Here is a 17460-nt window from a genome sequence, read left to right on the forward strand (position 1 = left end):
TATAAATCCTATTATTTAAGAAGCAAATATAAGTGTTTAACAAATCTGTACAGATGAAGAGGAAGTCCATTTCAGGGAGCAGCTTGGCACAGGATACATGGGGGTCAGAAATGTTGGGTATTTAGTTTGCTTGTAGGTCACAGCATGGCTTAAAGAAAAAAAACAAAGATCTATGAAGGGAAAGGATGCAATTATCAAATTCAATTTGAAAATCATAAAACCACAAAATGTGAAACTGTCACAATCTGAGTTTTCCTCTATGTGCATCAAATGGTTATCTAAATGGTTTGAAAGGATTACTATGACTCCACATTATACATAAAAAATAAATAAAATTAAGAAGACAGAGATAACAAGATTGTAGTTGACCAAGCTTTCTTATTTTGTATAAGTCAACACTATGTTGCTTCCAATACTCCTAGTCATTCCACAGGTAATTATTTCTAACAAGCAAGAGAAAGTCATTCATGTACTATAACATCTTCCTCTTCCCCATCAGGGTTGAACCTATTGAAATGTATACTGAAATCAGCCTCAGATTCGGCATTCTCAAATTCAGCTGAGACTGAAACAGCAGCAGGATGAAGAACCCTAGCTTCTGGTTGGCAAAGTGTCGGTGTCTGACCCGGGCTGCTGTGGTTATTCACAGGACTGGACTTCTGTTTTGATGGAGATGGCAAGATAGCACTGGGAAATCCCATGTTGTTCAGAGCTTCCAGAGTTCCATCTGGGTCAATCATAGCATTGATTGCTGAAAGAAAAAAAAAGAAATAGAGGGAAAAAGATATAATTGTAGATACAGTTAAATCTGGATATGAATATTGCTTGTGACTTGGATAATATTTCAATTACTGATGCTTATATGAGCTTAAATTTGGCTAATCCTTTCAGTTCTGTATTTTAAACCCCACTTTCAGGAATTCTGGGGCTGATCTATATTGTGGATTATAAAAACCTAAAAGCTTTCTATGGTCCCTTGAGTAGGCTACTTATGGGCATCTGAGCCTGCTGGAAGACTAGGATTTGGAGATATGGAATTCAGGAAAGATCTTTTTGATATATGCTTTAATCATTATAAGAGGATGATGAAAATATTGGTTATGATTTAAAGAAACACTCCTGGCCTTATTTATTACTCAGATAATTGGAGATTGGTTGCTAAAACGCGGTTCAGAGTAACCTGAAAGTTGAGGAGGCCGAAGTAATTATCAGCACACTCTGAATCCTACCACAGCATGTTGTCCTTCATCCTGGTGAGAGTGCTAGGGTATTAGCCATGTACAAGTATATGTACCACTGGGCCATAAAGTTCCCTTCATAGTCCAGATACTAATATCCCGTGGCAGCCCCAGCAGGCCAAATAGACCTTGCTACCTCATGGGAAGGGCCAAATAAAAACTAGCTTTCAATCCAAAAGATCCTTGCGTGGACAAGGGAAAATCTTGGACAGTGATTTTCAACTTGGCATTGGGTAGAGTGGGGAGTTGGGAGAAAGAAGCACCATAGATACAAGAATTATTCAAGAGGTCCTTTTAAAAGCATACTCCCTCCTACCAGCTAAGAATCACGTAAACAAGCCACTTTGCCTCATGGGGGTTATACTATAATCCTTAGGTGTGCTAAGGCTGCAAAACGGTTAAGAATCACTTAGTTGGACCAACATATCATGCCTCTGATAATTCAATCGACAAAGACAGTAGAATTAGAAACTGACTCTGGAATCTGCTTGTTGTACCGCTGGGGACTTCTAGGTCAAGACACACATAGGCATAAATGCATAATTAAAGATCTGACATACACCAAAAACAATGTCCCTGTTGAAGTTTAGGAGGCCAACAGTCTCTTTCTTTTTCTTCTCTACCTCCTCCTTCTGGTCCCTGTGTCCAATATGCACTCATTTCTTGTGGTTTATCCAAATTATTATTATTTATATTATTACATAAGTTCATTTGGGTTATACCATATATACAATTAAAGAATTATCAAATCAAGTAAACAATGCTAATTGTCAATAAGCATTTTCAGCTGCATATACATATTTTATATATTTTTCATATACTATATATAATACTATGAATTATAACTTCTAGCCTATGTGCCTAGAATTTAACTTTATTATATTTTTAATTATTTATACTGGTTTTAATACTTTTCTTTTATGAGTAATTTGAATATGTAGAATGTTATATCTTTATCCATACATAATTACACTTAATCAGTGTTCTAATACTTAATAATATTTTAGAAATACCACTTAGAATGTACTTGTCTCGAATTGTTAGCTCTTTACACTTAATCAGTAGTAAATTTACCTTGTAGCTGCTTTTCAACTCTTTTTAGCTCTTGTAAGATAGAAGAAATCTCCTGTAGGGAAAGCAATGACAAAAATTAGCTTACTTTAATTAAAACATTTTTATTTGATTTGATAAGCAATGAACCTCACACTAATCTTATTTGGAATCCTTAATTATTATTGACATGGCACCACATCTGTAGCAACAGGATATGAAATAATTCATGATATCCAGTAAACAAGATTCAAATTTTAAAATCTTTAATGTTGAAACAGATTTTGTTTTCAATGAGATGACAGAAGATGAAAAGTTCAAGATAATAATAATAACAATAAGCAAACAATAACAATAAGCAAAGATTCTGAAAAACTTGTATTGATCACTCTTGCAGCGACTTTGTAAAAGTGCTTAAGGATTTTCTTTGGAAAATGTATAAACTGCAACCTCAGTTTTAGGATGACTTCCTGAACAAAAAAAATCTGTACAAATTCTTGAGGAGGAGACAAGCAATCCATTAAGTAAATAGAAATGACTGATGTCAACTTATATTTGAGTTTGGCTCCTATTTCAAAATTGCTTATTTATAACATATAATTATTACAAGAACAAGAGTATATAACAGTGAGAAACATAAAAGGTTCCTCCATACCCTCTGCAACTTTGAAGCAGTCAACATTTTAAATCCCTGGGAGAGACAACTGAAGGCATAAAATTCCCCAAATTTGTGCACTTATATCTTCTTTTATAAAAAATGTAAATCAACAGTTTAAAAATAAGCATAGCATTCCCTGAAAACAAAACCTTACTTTAAAAAAATGTTTTAATATTCAAGAAAAATGATCATACCATGCTTGAGGTTTTCACAATAGGGACTTCACTTTCAGCTCTTAACTTGCTTTCTATCTCATCCCAATTCCGATCTTTGTCTTTAAATAATATTCTATAAATAAAAAAAATAAGCATTTTACTTTTCATATTTTAAAAACTTCACATTTTTCATGATAATACAAAAGCAATGTATCTTTTCAAAGCTACACAAGAATTAAAAAAAACACTAAGTGTTAACACGAACTGTGAATTAAATACTGAGCCAACATTACCAATAAACTCATTTATGTGAGAGATTTGTACTAATAAAGTAACTGACTGGTTATGAATACACACATAAACCCTTTAGTACTTATCTCATTCTTTACTGAAAACCAAATATAAAACAAATGTAGATGAATAACCTCAAAACTTTTATCTAATACTTGTAATTAACCATATAACCACCTTTTATAACAAAAACACAACTTCATTCATATAGAACATACGCAGTATAAATATAAGATGAAAATAGGTTGAATTAGGTATAAACAACTGTGTCTGTTAAGACCTCTTTAAATAGGAAAAGGCTTCATATTGATTGAAGAAAGCGTGAACATTATTTCAAAGGTTGAAAACTGGAGTACTTATGCTGCTTTTCTTTAAAAATCCTAATTCATGTTAGTATATTTGTACATAATAACCTATTAAGAGTTAAGACACCATCCTTTTGACAAAAACAATTGCTAATAAAGATCCTTATGTTCAAAATTAATTTCAAGTATCTTAACTTATAAAATAAAGGACCACAAAATTTTGACTTGTCTTTCAAATGTGGTATGCTTCTCTCTTCAATCTAGAAGACACAATTCGGCAGCTTTAGAGAGCTGTAAATACTAGGTACCTTTTTAGTTTCTATTTGAATTTCATCATTGGGCTTGGAAATCTAGTTTAACTGCCTTATATAAAAACCAACACTGTACCGGAAAGTAAAGTATTACTATTAGAAGCTGATCAGCATTTAAGTAGTAAACTAAATTACATTTTTATTTGTATTTCTTCAAAGTTCAATGTGCTAGGTTCAACTTATTTAAAAACATGAAATTCATAAACATCTAATCAAGTCTGGAACATCAACAATTACAAATAACCATACTTAAAAAGGCAACAATGGTTCCAGAATCCTATATAAGAATATTCTTCTGATCTACTGTTAAAATTTCTATACCCAAAAGACTAAACATCCTTGCCAACTATCTAAGAGCTGTTATCCTAATGATTATGATATTAAGGCATAAGAAATTATTATGTGCTCTATAAAAGAGTCCTTACAGCTTATAGCATTAGGATTGGTGAAAGTAAGAAAACAATGACTACTTCATGGACCAACTTAGAATTACAATGGACTCATACAATACAAGAAGTCTGTGCTTAGCCACACTGAAAATTCAGTGAATTTTGCCAGAAGGTGGTTACTGAGTATGCTTGTGTTTTTTCAAATTGTTAAAGCATACATATTTCACCTTTGCTGAAAATGTCTTCCTTAGAATTGTCACCTGAGGTTCCTAACTCACACACTCACACAAATGTCCCCAGAGTTCTAAGCCACTGAAGGGATAAAAAACTTAAAGACAATATGTCTTTATTGATAAGTTTACCCTTACGAATTTTCACATATAACTATGAGTTTTAAAGAAGCTTAATTTCCTAGAGAGTCATAATTTAATAATCATTCATCAACAAATAGTAACAAATACTGTACATTCTAGTCACTGTACGTTTAGACAAAGACCCCTACTCTCATGGAACTTACATTCTAGCTCACTTATTTGAGCAGGCAGCTGTCTTTGCTACCTACATGTGATTTGTCTTAATTTCATTATTTTGCTTTACCATCTGTATTTTACTATTCACAACTTCTAATCCATCTAAGTCCAATCACCCCTTTTTATTATTAAAATTTATTTTATTATTTTAAAAATATTTTTATTATTAAAATCATGTTACAAAGAAGTAAAAGGTATAACAATATATTTTCACTGGATCTTTCTAAATTAAAAATGTGCACATTTTCAGGTTTATAACTGATTTAGAGAAATTACATTAGTTGCAGGCTCTTCATAAATAACACCATTTTCTAATTTCTGATTGGGCTTATAAATGAGTGCATTATTTTCATTTTAATCATATTCAGTGATTAAGTCATTAATGCTCTAACATCATCTTAGGTGGAATATTGTGTATGTGTTCCTTTAATGACTACATCACTCCCAAGTTTGCTGATCCCATCTTCTGTCACAAGTAAGAGAGCTCTCCTTCACATGACAAACCATCCTCCTATGATTTACTAATCAGGCATGTGCCCAGAGACAAATGAAGCTCTCCCTTCCCTGGCATAAAGCCCAACTGAAATTTGTAGGAAAAAAAAAAGGTCAGCTTAATCAATTAGTTATTACACATGAATTAACAAACCTTTAGGGCCCAATCATATGCCTACTATTTAATGCTAGGAGACATGCCTTGAGTTTGGCTCAAGTACTCAGTGTAGTTGAAGGTGATGTATAACTGTTATCATTTTGAATTTAATTCCACCAAAGGGATATCCTAAAACTAGAGCATTATGGGAGGGTTATTAACCAAAGCACTAAATTAATGAAATAAACATCGATTAACAGAATCTTATATGGGAATAAAGTCTCCAAATTCAATCACTGATTGAATGATTTTTTGACTGCACATTATTTGTCCAGCACTGTTTTGATGCCCTCACAGCTGAGTGCAGAAGGCAGCCAAGTAAGCAGGTAATTACAATTCACTGGGATAAGTGTAAGAAGGGAAATATAGGATGTGATACTGTGGGAACCCGTAGGAAAGGCACTTGAGAAAATTCAGAGAAGGGTTCTTAGAGATACTGCCATGCAATTTAAGTCCTGAAGGATGGGAGAGGTGTTGGACACTCGAAAACTGGGTCCAGTTGAGAGGGTTAGGGGATGATGAGAGATGACAACGGACATACTTCATGGAGGGAATTGAGGAATAGAAAATTCAATACAACACAGTCCCTGTACACAAGATTCTGGCTAGCGATGGGGTCAGACACTGAAAAAATTATTGTGATTCAACATGAATAAATAGCAAAGGCATTAGAAAATCTAGTTTTTGACTATCTACGGCCTTTTTACATAAATTTTCTGAGTCTTACACGAGTACTTATTTTGTTCTCTTTACTGATGAGGAAGCTGTAACTAGACTAAAGTTTGAGGTCATAAAAGATGCCCTAAAATTCTGTTAATTTCAAATACTTACTATTATTTTGTGGAAGAGTAAATTTTTCTGATTATTAATAAAATTAATCTAAGTGTTAGCTCTCAATTACCAAGGGGCTGATTATTTGGGACATCTGTTCTCTTTTTGTGCCCTTCCGTGCTGTCCAGCGTATAGCTATAATATCTAAACAGGAAAGAACATGCTAGTGGCAGCAGTAAGGTTCGGTACCATTGACTTCACGAGTTCCCAGAAGCTGTGGTAGCAGGCTTGCAGAAAGTGGAACAGATGGTAACAGAAGCAAGGATGTTTGAGTAATACAAAAATACCTGATCTTTCCAGCTGTCTTATCTATGGACTGTCTTATCTTCCTAGAAAACTGAAAGACGGATGACAGCAGCAGATTATCTCCCATGACCTGAAACATGAAAAGAAAAGAACAGACATTAAAACAGTACTGCTCTATTGGATAACCACCAAGAATACTAGTCACAACTCACTACATTTAGGGGCATTTAATATTTATGCTAATTTTAATAAAGATCAATGAAGAATCTAATTAGAGCAATGTGTAACTAAATTGAGAAAGAAAAGTAAATACTAACAAAGGAGTTCTTTTTTGTTAAATAACTTGTCAAGTTTCCCTATTATTTTCATCATATAACTTTCAAAAAACAATCCATATTATCTAATCTTCAATTACTATCATGATCCTGTCCCCCATGCTTCCAATTCAAATGATCATAAATGGGAAAATATAAGTAATTTATTATCTTTCAGTGTCTGACCCCATTGCTAGCCAGAATCTTGTGTACAGGGACTGTGTTGTATTGAATTTTCTATTCCTCAATTCCCTCCATGAAGTATGTCCGTTGTCATCTCTCATCATCCCCTAGCCCTCTCAACTGGACCCAGTTTTTCAGTGTCCAACACCTCTCCCATCCTTCAGGACTTAAATTGCATGGCAGTATCTCTAAGAACCCTTCTCTGAATTTTCTCAAGTGCCTTTCCTACGGGTTCCCACAGTATCACATCCTATATTTCCCTTCTTACACTTATCCCAGTGAATTGTAATTACCTGCTTACTTGGCTGCCTTCTGCACTCAGCTGTGAGGGCATCAAAACAGTGCTGGACAAATAATGTGCAGTCAAAAAATCATTCAATCAGTGATTGAATTTGGAGACTTTATTCCCATATAAGATTCTGTTAATTGATGTTTATTTCATTAATTTAGTCCTTTGGTTAATAACCCTCCCATAATGCTCTAGTTTTAGGATATCCCTTTGGTGGAATTAAATTCAAAATGATAACAGTTATATATCACCTTCAACTACACTGAGTACTTGAGCCAAACTCAAGGCATGTCTCCTAGTATTAAATAGTAGGCAAATATTCACCAAATAATATGCACACAGAGATCAAGAAGATTATAATCCTTGTTCTCCACAGTGGGAAAGATAATTTTTAAAAATTTACTCAAAATAATAAGTTTTAATGATGGGGGTTGTTACCACCCCAGTTGAACTTTATGGGCAAAACCAAGGGTTAGCAAACTTCTGTAAAGGGCCAGAGAGTGAAGACTGGGGCCATATGGTCTCTGTCACAACTATGCACCTCATTATAGCAAAAGCAGCTGTGTCATAATAAGACTTTATTTACAAAACCAGGTGGTAGGCTGAATTTGGCCAGCATCCTGTAGTTTGCCAAGAGCTAAACCATGAAAGGCACAGCTAGTGTGGAATGCTAGAAAAAGGACTGAACTTGGGACTAGATATGGGTTCTAAAATCAGTTCCTTACATTGTCAGAACTAGATCTAGACTCTGTAAAAAAAAAAAACCCAGAAAATAAGATATGGCCTTGGATGTTAAGGTGCTTTAAACACTGGTAGGGGAGATAACAACAACATACAGGAAATATTATTAAAGATTTTTATAAAAACAATGTAAATAAGTACTAATTGTGATTCACTGCTTTACGAATTCTAATGAAAGGGAGTTCAGTGAGCGGTGGCATTAATAAGGAAAGTATCATGGAAAACCAGAACTTGAGTGTGATAAGTATTTGAATTTAGTGAGGGATAAAAGGTAACTTAGGGTGTGAAAAGCAACATAAAGACAATGAAAGGCTAAATAAGCATAGTGGTATTTTGTGAACCTTGAGAAAAAAGGCCAAATAAGAGTAGAAGACATATATTAATTAGGAAGGAGTGAGAAAGGGCAGGGTAGTCTACGGTAGATTATAACATAGAAAGGATATCTCTCTTTTCTACGTCATAGAGTTCAGTATCACAATGTATTAAATTTTTTTCTGATTATCAACTATGAGATAACTATCAATCTAAATGTTTCCATTCTCTTTAAAATTATAAATCTCTATAGTTTTATTACATTTAGAGGAATTTATCTTCCTAGACCTCAGGACAAGTAAGTAGGAATAAGATTAGAGAATGGGCCCTTTCTCTGAAACCAAGAACAACTTATCAACTATCAGGACAAAGAAAGTGTGTTCTAAAACCATCTAGCATATTATAATTGCAGCTATGGAACTAGCTACAGTGCTTCTCCATCAGGTAGATTTTTTTCTACTCTGTACTACTGCAAGCATATATATTCTTATGCGCTAACTTTTACCTCCAGTTCCGTATATCCAGTAATCCACAGATGTGGTCCTAGCAACAAGAGAGACACATGGAGCAAACCTAAACTCAACCAACAACTTTTAATTGCCCAGCTGAGCAGTACCACCAGTTAACTCACAGGTGTGTGATAAATAAATGCCTATTGCTTTATGCCACTGAGATTTTTGTGGTCTGTTATAAAGAAACAGCTAACTGCTATAATCTACCTCTAGGTTTTTTCCATCGCAGCTCCCTGTCTCCCTCCACCCAAGGTAAGCAATGTCCTGAATCCCATTTATCATTCCCTTGCTTTCCTTTTTATATAATTTGTTAGATCTATTTCTATCCTAAGTATATAATTTTATTTTATTAATTTGTGACAAAACACATTATATACAATCTTTTGAGAATTACTTTTTTTATTTTGTGTATGGTATGTGGGCCTCTCACTGCCGCGGCCCCTCCCGCCGCGGAGCACAGGCCCCGGACGCGCAGGCCCAGCCGCTCCGCGGCACGCGGGACCCTCCCGGACCGGAGCACGAACCCGCGCCCCCCGCATCGGCAGGCGGACTCCCAACCACTGCGCCAACCAGGGAAGCCCTACTTTTTTCATTAAATGTTCTATTGCTAAAATTCATCCACATTGTGGCATGTTGCTGTAGTTCATTTGTTTTGATTACTCCATAAATTGTTCAATTTGTGTACATACCAGTTAATACATTCAATTTTCTTCAGATATAAACACTTAGATTGTTTCCAAGTTTTGTTACTGTCCACACCGCTACTATAAATATCCTTTTGCATGACTTTTGCTCTCAATGGGAAAGGGTATGCACTAGCAGCAAAACTACTAGACAATGGGCTATGTTTATGCTCAACTTTAGGAAATAATGTCAAGCTGTTTGCCAAAGTGACTAGACCAATTTAACCTCACTAGCAACAATAAGAAATCTTACGTATCCACATCTTCTCCAACATTTAATATTTTAAGACTTTTTTATTTGTTGCCAATTGAATGAGTATAAAATAATCTCACTGTAGTCTTGAAAAGTATTTCTCTGAACACTCATGAAGTTGAACATCTCTTCATAGGCCCTGGGTATTTTCAGTGAAATGCTGTGCATGTTATTTGCAGATTTTTCTACTGGGCTGTTTTTGCCTTTTTAAATTGATTGTAGGAGTTCTGATATATTCTGTATACTAATCCCTTTTTGCCTATATGTTTCACATAGTCCTTTAACATACTCAAATTTATCAATCTTTTATTAAAGTCAAAACTTTTTGTGCCTTTTAAGAAATCATTCCCTACTGCAATGTTGAAAGATATTTACCTATATTTTACTAAAAAAATTTAAAGTTCTGCTTTTGCCCTTTAGGAACTAAATTCATTTGGAGTTAATTATTTGTATTTGATGTGATGTCAGGATGAAATTCCATTCTACCCATAAGGACAAGCACTTTTTTTCCCAGCCCTATATATTGAATAGTTCTCATCTTTTTCCCACCAATGGGGCATGCCTCCTTTGCCATTTGTTAAAGTTTATGGTTTACTCACTTCATCCCTGCTCCAGGTTCTCCGCCTTGTAATAGTTAAGTGATCAGGAGGCTCTGTTGGTTGAGGTCTTGGATCACTAGACCGACAGTTGTTTCCTTCTGGTGTTTTAGAATGAACTAATGGAGGGATCTTCCGGAAGTTGAGGCTTTCATCAAAAACACGATCAACTAACTAATAGGACAAAAGCAAATCCTTATGAGCACAGAGTAATTTGGAAAAATATAGATATTGGCATTATAGTTTTTATAATTAGACAGAAGTCATTCCATTCTCAGGTAGTAATAGAAGCATGAAATCTTCAATAAACCAATTACTTTCTTTTTATAAGCACTTCAAAGGTGTCTGTTTTATAAAATAAATGTTCATCTACATCGATTTTTCAAAATCCAAAATATGTAACTATGTTAAATTTGAGTCTTCCATGGATAAGGTTTCCCCTAAATGGAAAACACAGATGGTAAATAGAAAAAACTGAGCCATGTAGATGGACAAGGAGTTCATTTTACTCACATTGCCTTGCCCGTGTAAAATAATCTTTCTTTTTCTTTTAGTTTCCTATCTTGCTTTTTTCCTTCTTTTCTCCCCAAATCCAGGTGCCAAATTTCTTCACAAATAAATTGCAAATTATAATTAAGTTTCCAAAAAAAAAGTTTTTTTTAAATTCACAAAGTAAGTATTTTTTGGTCTTAGATAAACTTTTAGCAATGTTACAGAAATGACATATTCCAGTACAAATGATATACTGCCATCTACAGTGCAAATTATACACATACGGTACAAAGTAGCTCAGGTTTACTGAAGAAGGAATAAACTCTAGTACAATAATAAGAAATAAAGCCAAAAGGAAAGAATGGAAGTCTACTCAATGAAATGTTTGAAAAATTTTACTGGGTCTGAGTGAAGGTACAATCATGTTAGGTAAAATTTAGTTAGACAGCTGTGAAAATAATATCTTCATTTAAAGTGTACCAGAAGAATTGTGTATGTCTTGCCACCAAGAGGATTCTTTTGTTTTTCACCAATAAGAATGATTTTTATATACATTTACAATTGATCACTGTGGTAACAAAACTCTACACAGGTTGATGAAACATCATTTACCAAATTAGACAACACATAAAGGGGAAAAAAAACAACCAAAAAATGACCATTAAAGAATAAGATTATAAAGGTGACAAAAAGCAACTGAAGAAAATTTTAGTAGTACAGTTTACCAGAATTAAATTTGTCAAAGAGGCTAGCCATTTTTGGCTACTATTGAGAACATTATTTTATAAAATTAAGGGAGTGGAATGAATCATCAATATTAGGGGCTGGCAAAGTTTTTCTGTAAAAGGTCAGATAATAAATATTTTAGGCTTTGCAGCCATACAGCTTCTGTCCGACTACTCAATTCTGACGTTGTAGCATAAAACAGCCAGATGATAATTAAACAAATTAGTGTGGCTTTGTCCTAATAAAACTATAATTCATTTTTCAAAATGCCAATCTTTTGTTTGTATCTCTGCACCAAATCAAGAGAGCCAACATGGCCAGAGTACATTATTTTTATATTATATGTTAAAGGCACCTTCTGGAGCCATGTATGTACATGGTGCCCCCAGGAGTGGGAGGGAGGAGGCCCTGGTTTTGGAAGGGCAACAGTCTATATATGCTAACTTACATTGCAGAGTTCACGAGTGTTTCAAAACTGGATACACATATTTGAGTGTGTGTGTAGGTATATTTCAATTTTTTAAGAATCTTTGTGTATACATATGCATGTGTATATTCATCAACAGAATTATTTAAAGTCGTGAAAACTGTAGAATTTTTCTCTTTCTTTGCTACTAGAGATAACTCCTAGTTAAGAAGCTACGTAAAATTTACAAAAACTTTATACAACTATTTATTATTTATACATTTACCAAATTTGGATTTGCTTTTCAGATACCGTTTATTTTCATATTTTTACAAAGTGCTTATTTTAAATCATTTTATAGCTTCATGTTAATAGTAGACAAAATGTTAGCCTTTACTAGTTTTGTTATAAAAACATAAAAGAAACTTGTTAAAGTAAAGTTGGAAAATGCAGAGCTTCATGCAAACAGGAAGGGTGGATGTAACTAAAATAAACTAAGCAAAAAGCTAAAAGCAAAAGAAATAAAGAAAAGAAAGAACCTTATGCATTTCTCCATGAAGATCTCCTACCTCTTCTCTAGTGTCTATGGCAGAGCCAGGGGTGGTGGCAGCAGTGCTTACTGTGGTACTAGGGGCAGTGCCTGATGAAGTCACTGAATCTATCTCTCCTGCTACATCGTTGATTTCCCGAGCAATGAGAGCAAGATCTTGGCTGATCCTGGCAATAATTTTAGAAAAGAAGTTTAATACTTTCAAATAACAGGTCTAGAAACAATCATTTTGATAGAATCAGTTACATAAGTTGTATATTTAGTTAAAGATCTGTACTCAAAATTTAAGATTATTTTGGACATGCTATTAACTATTTGATACTCAAAGTCTTAAACTTTAATTCCAAATATTAATAAAACTAAATTGCACGTCATCTACAAGTTGTCACTTTGAAAAATACATGTTAAATACCTGAAGTAGTGATATATCTCTTAAAAATATACTGTTAATGTTAATGACTATACAGGAGTTCTTAAACTTGGGGGTGGTGAACAGAATTCAAGGAGTCCATGAACTTGAATGAGAAAAGCAATTACAACTTTATTTTCACTACTCTCCTAACTGAAACTTAGCATTTCTTTCAATTATAAATACAAGCAATAAACAACAGTGGTATTAGCAATAGTGCTGATTTTTTGTCAGCAAAAGTAATCATATTATAGTTGCTACAAGTACCTCAAAACACTCAGTCATCACTATTTCAAAATTACTGCAGTTCATTAAACCCACAGCCATAACATTCCATTTAGTATGTTAACAGAGAACCATATATTACTATATACCTTTAAAAATATTTTGATAACTGTATTTCAATATAATTGCATTTCTTTGTCATTCTAAGTATTTTACGTTTATGCATTTAGAAACATTCTTCTGAGAAGAGCTCCCTAAGCTTCCCCAGATGGCCCAAGGGGTGTACGGTACCAAGGTGAGGAACTGTGACATAGCATGGCACTTTACACCATATACCATACTTCACAGTACACAATTTATGTCATTTGAGGGTCACAAGACAGAGGCAGAGCTTGTGAGGTAGAACCTATCGGATTATGAATAAAGACACATTTTAGGAGAAAATTACTGGCTTGCTCATGACCATACAACTTAGAAGTAGCTAAGACAGGGCCAGATTCCAGGTTTAGAGCTTATTTCCATAAAGCCATTTATTTGTATTTTTAGCTACATGGATTGAAGAATTAAATAATTGTTATTGGTGATAACTGAACATTTTCTAAGTTATGCATCCCCTGCACATGATCTCTATTTGGCTACTTCCACAGGGAAAGTTTTGGAATGACAGAATATTTGTAAAGTACCTGTTTTAAGATTCCCAACTCTAAAATCCAAAGCACAAAGTAACAGTTTTTTAACTTATACAAAATGTGAGCTTAAAAGACTTTCAAGGAATGCAGTAATTGCATAAAACCTTAACTACAGATTTAAAAAGAAAAGCTATGTTGAAGCTATGGCCCAACAGAAGCAATCTGTGGTCAATTCCTTTTTATTTACCAAAAAATATTTACTGATCTGGCCACTGTGGTAGGCCCTAAGGGCTGCAATGGTGAATAAGCAGACAGGGTCCTTGGCTTCAGAAGCTTAGAATTATATTTTCAAATAATCAAAACCAATACTTACCATTATATTACAATCAAAACCATTATAAAGAAGCTTTATATTCACCAACTCTAATTCTTACAACCACCTTGTAAGAGAGGTATTAATCAGCTTGTTTTGCAGATGAGGAAAATCAGCCTCAGGAGAGGTTATGCAACTAATTTTTCGGTTAAGGTCACAAACAGTAAGTGGTGTAACCAGATCTTTCTATACGTCACGCTATATCTCATATTACCATTCCACATCTAATTTTTAAAAACTTGTTAACTGTTGATGTAACTCTTTTGAGAATGGGTGTAAACTGTTTCCTTAGATACAATATTCCACTCTTGTAATTTCCTAAAATAAGTGAACTAGGATGAGAAACAGAATAACCCAGTTTAATGAGATAAGAAATAGACAACTTTTACTTATCTAACCATCTATTTTATTTTTAAAGTTTTTTATGCAGACATTTGTACGATGAAGCTTCTGATATTTGCAGAAAGCAGTAATGAATTAATTTAAAAAAACCCACAAACAACAGCAATGTCAACATGTTATACAGTAAAAACTGTACTACAATGAACTCTTAATGTATATACCACATATACTGTTCAGTTAGTAGGCATCCGAAAAGCTTTCTTTTAATTTACAAGTATGTTGCGTATATACCAGCTGTTTCTTTGCATGGCAATTCCTACCTTAAAGCTGACTCAATAATACAGACTATTAACTTAATTTAAATCTGCATTGCTTAAAAATCTTAGCACCTACTAAAACCAGTATTAGGAATTCTAAAAGACATATAAAATTATCAAGAAAAAAAAAGCCAAAGTTATGAATATCTTCAGAAATAACAGTTTTATGACTCAACATAGAGTATGGATCTATTCATATGGTTGTTCAATCTAGGCTTACAAATTAATTCTGTAATACTTCTAGATTACAGTTATTAGACTATTTTACAATAATGTAGTTCTTTATATCTCTTGTATTCTGTGTTCTTTCTTTGATCTCCAAGTTTATAACCCCTGTTCTTATTCTCAATCTCCACCTCTATAAATCTGCTGAAGGTGGAAATTCTAAAATGAACAGACCTTTTATTTGGAGTTTTGCTTCCATCTGCTTCCTTTGCAATATCAATAAAAACTCAAGCCTTCTAATTAGAAAAATGGATAATTTTCACATTTTATTTTATTTTATTACAAAATATGGATAGGAAAACAGTCCTTAAGGAAGGAAATATAGTTTCAGGGTTAAGTTCTGTAACATCTGTGTAATTTTGTCTACCTTAGGGTCAGAACCAATAATCCAATTTCAGAAATTTTGTAGAAATGAATATGCATTATTTGTAAAAAGGTGGGGTAATGAGGACATACTTTATGAAGTTTATGATTTTCTCAGGTGAACTATCTCAGTAATGTCCCCTTTCTTATTTAAATCAATTAAAGGCTATTTTTCACTGAAGGGTTAAAAACAGGGGAAAGTATATTAATAATACGCTTTGGGTATACTGGAAGTTTAAAATGTTGAAAATGAGAGTGAGTCCTTGTGAAATGCATGTCCTATTAAACATGCAATATTTGCAAGTGTGACCTAATAACCATGATAGAAACAAACTATCAGACTTTATTGATTTAAATTACCAACATTAACAGTCTTTTAGGTTTTAAATTAACTGAAAAGGAAAATATCTGCTTTATCTTTTTAATAGCATATTAAGTTTCAAAAGTTTTTATATGTAAGTAGAGCTTCAAAGGATATACATATAAACCATGAGGATGAGACTGCCTTTGATATTACTGGAAAAAAGGAAGTGATGAGCTACTGAAGAAGTATACTAGCTTTAGAATCCTAACATTGAAGTGAATGATAACAAATCAAACCTCTTGTTACTTTAACACTGGATAAGAGATTATAACTATAACTTTACTTAGCTTTTAAGAAATAATTTAGTCTACTTTTTAAATGACAGGAGTGATAAAAATATAAAATTAGTTTTAGGAGAGACATTCAGGGTCATTCCAGAAAATCTTATGTTGAATCTGACTTTATAATAAAGAATCAAAGAAGCCTAGCTCTCAAGAGGCATGAAGATTAACTCATATACTTGACCTAGCTAAAGACTATAGGGAAGGTTCACAAAAGTTTCCTACTGATAAGGAAGATCTTATTCTTCTTTTGGTGGAAACTCTCAGTTATATTTATTATATGTTGATGGAATTTTGATGCAATATTACAAAAAACCTTAATGAAAGAATTATGGCAATCCACATCTATTGTGGGCATTTAATGAAAGCATGGAGAATTGGGAGAAATAGGTAACCTGAGCCACAAAAGACTGGCTTAGGTTGGGAGAGTAATGGATTGAAATTGGAAGCTCTTTTGGGTAGCCAAAGCAATTTAATGGCTGGCCCAAATAGAGGAATGAAGTATGTAGAATCTATTTCTGGCCATCAAAAGAGGTAGGGATTTAATTATATATTTTTTTAAAAAGTTACCTCCCATTTTCTTCAATGAAACTAAGTTTAAACGTGAGCTTAGCACCACAGATACGTTATATTTACTTAAGTGTAGTCTTTAAACTTATAAATATGCTTCAAATAAACTGAGCAAGTCATGAAGAGGTAATGGTAAGAAGATAACTTTGAAGGTCTTAGCACACTCTTGGCCATCAATAAACAGTTCCTAAATAAATGAGAAAAATTAAAGAAACAACCACCACCACACCACCCCATGCCATCTCCACCAGACACAAAGTCTGCAAGTTAAAAGAAGATGGTGTGAAGTCACCTGACAGGAAAATACTGCCCTTATTCAATGAGCAAGATTTGAGACAGCCAAAGTACATGCAAAGAGGCAGTATAAGGTACCCTCAGGTCAGAGAATATGATGAAGGCATAATATCTAGGAAATGCTGAAAAACTATAAGAAACTGAAGAATAACTGTCACTTGCCAGTTATTCTGGGCAGATGTTTTGTTCCTACCCTTGCTATTTGGATCTGGCCTAGCCCAACAGAACAAACAGACAGAGGCTGGACCTGGACTTCAGCTATTGTGAACCAATAAAGCTTAAAACTGCCTGAACAGATGTACTTTATTCCTTGATAACGTAAATTTTATCTCTATGGTGTTTTCTCCGAAATAAAAAA

At 33.7% G+C, this 17460-nt stretch overlaps 1 protein-coding gene across 3 annotated transcripts in view; it reads right to left on the reverse strand.

The window, feature by feature from the left end:
• Positions 1 to 362: 362 nt before the first annotated feature.
• The window catches only part of CEP170 (centrosomal protein 170), a 144725-nt gene continuing 127627 nt past the window's right edge, over positions 363 to 17460 (reverse strand). For 2 of the 3 annotated variants that reach the window (XM_065874726.1, XM_065874733.1), the window contains 6 exons: positions 12730 to 12877; positions 10540 to 10710; positions 6695 to 6783; positions 3141 to 3234; positions 2313 to 2364; positions 363 to 751 (listed from right to left, as the gene is read on the reverse strand). In XM_065874726.1, coding sequence (XP_065730798.1) covers positions 462 to 751; positions 2313 to 2364; positions 3141 to 3234; positions 6695 to 6783; positions 10540 to 10710; positions 12730 to 12877 — 844 coding nt within the window. In that variant the 3' untranslated portion in view covers positions 363 to 461. Of the gene's footprint in view, positions 752 to 2312; positions 2365 to 3140; positions 3235 to 6694; positions 6784 to 10539; positions 10711 to 12699; positions 12878 to 17460 lie in introns of all 3 variants that reach the window. The other variant, XM_065874741.1, reaches the window with a different exon arrangement.

Source organism: Phocoena phocoena, chromosome 1 (genome assembly GCF_963924675.1).
Source record: "Phocoena phocoena chromosome 1, mPhoPho1.1, whole genome shotgun sequence".
NCBI lineage: Eukaryota > Metazoa > Chordata > Mammalia > Artiodactyla > Phocoenidae > Phocoena > Phocoena phocoena.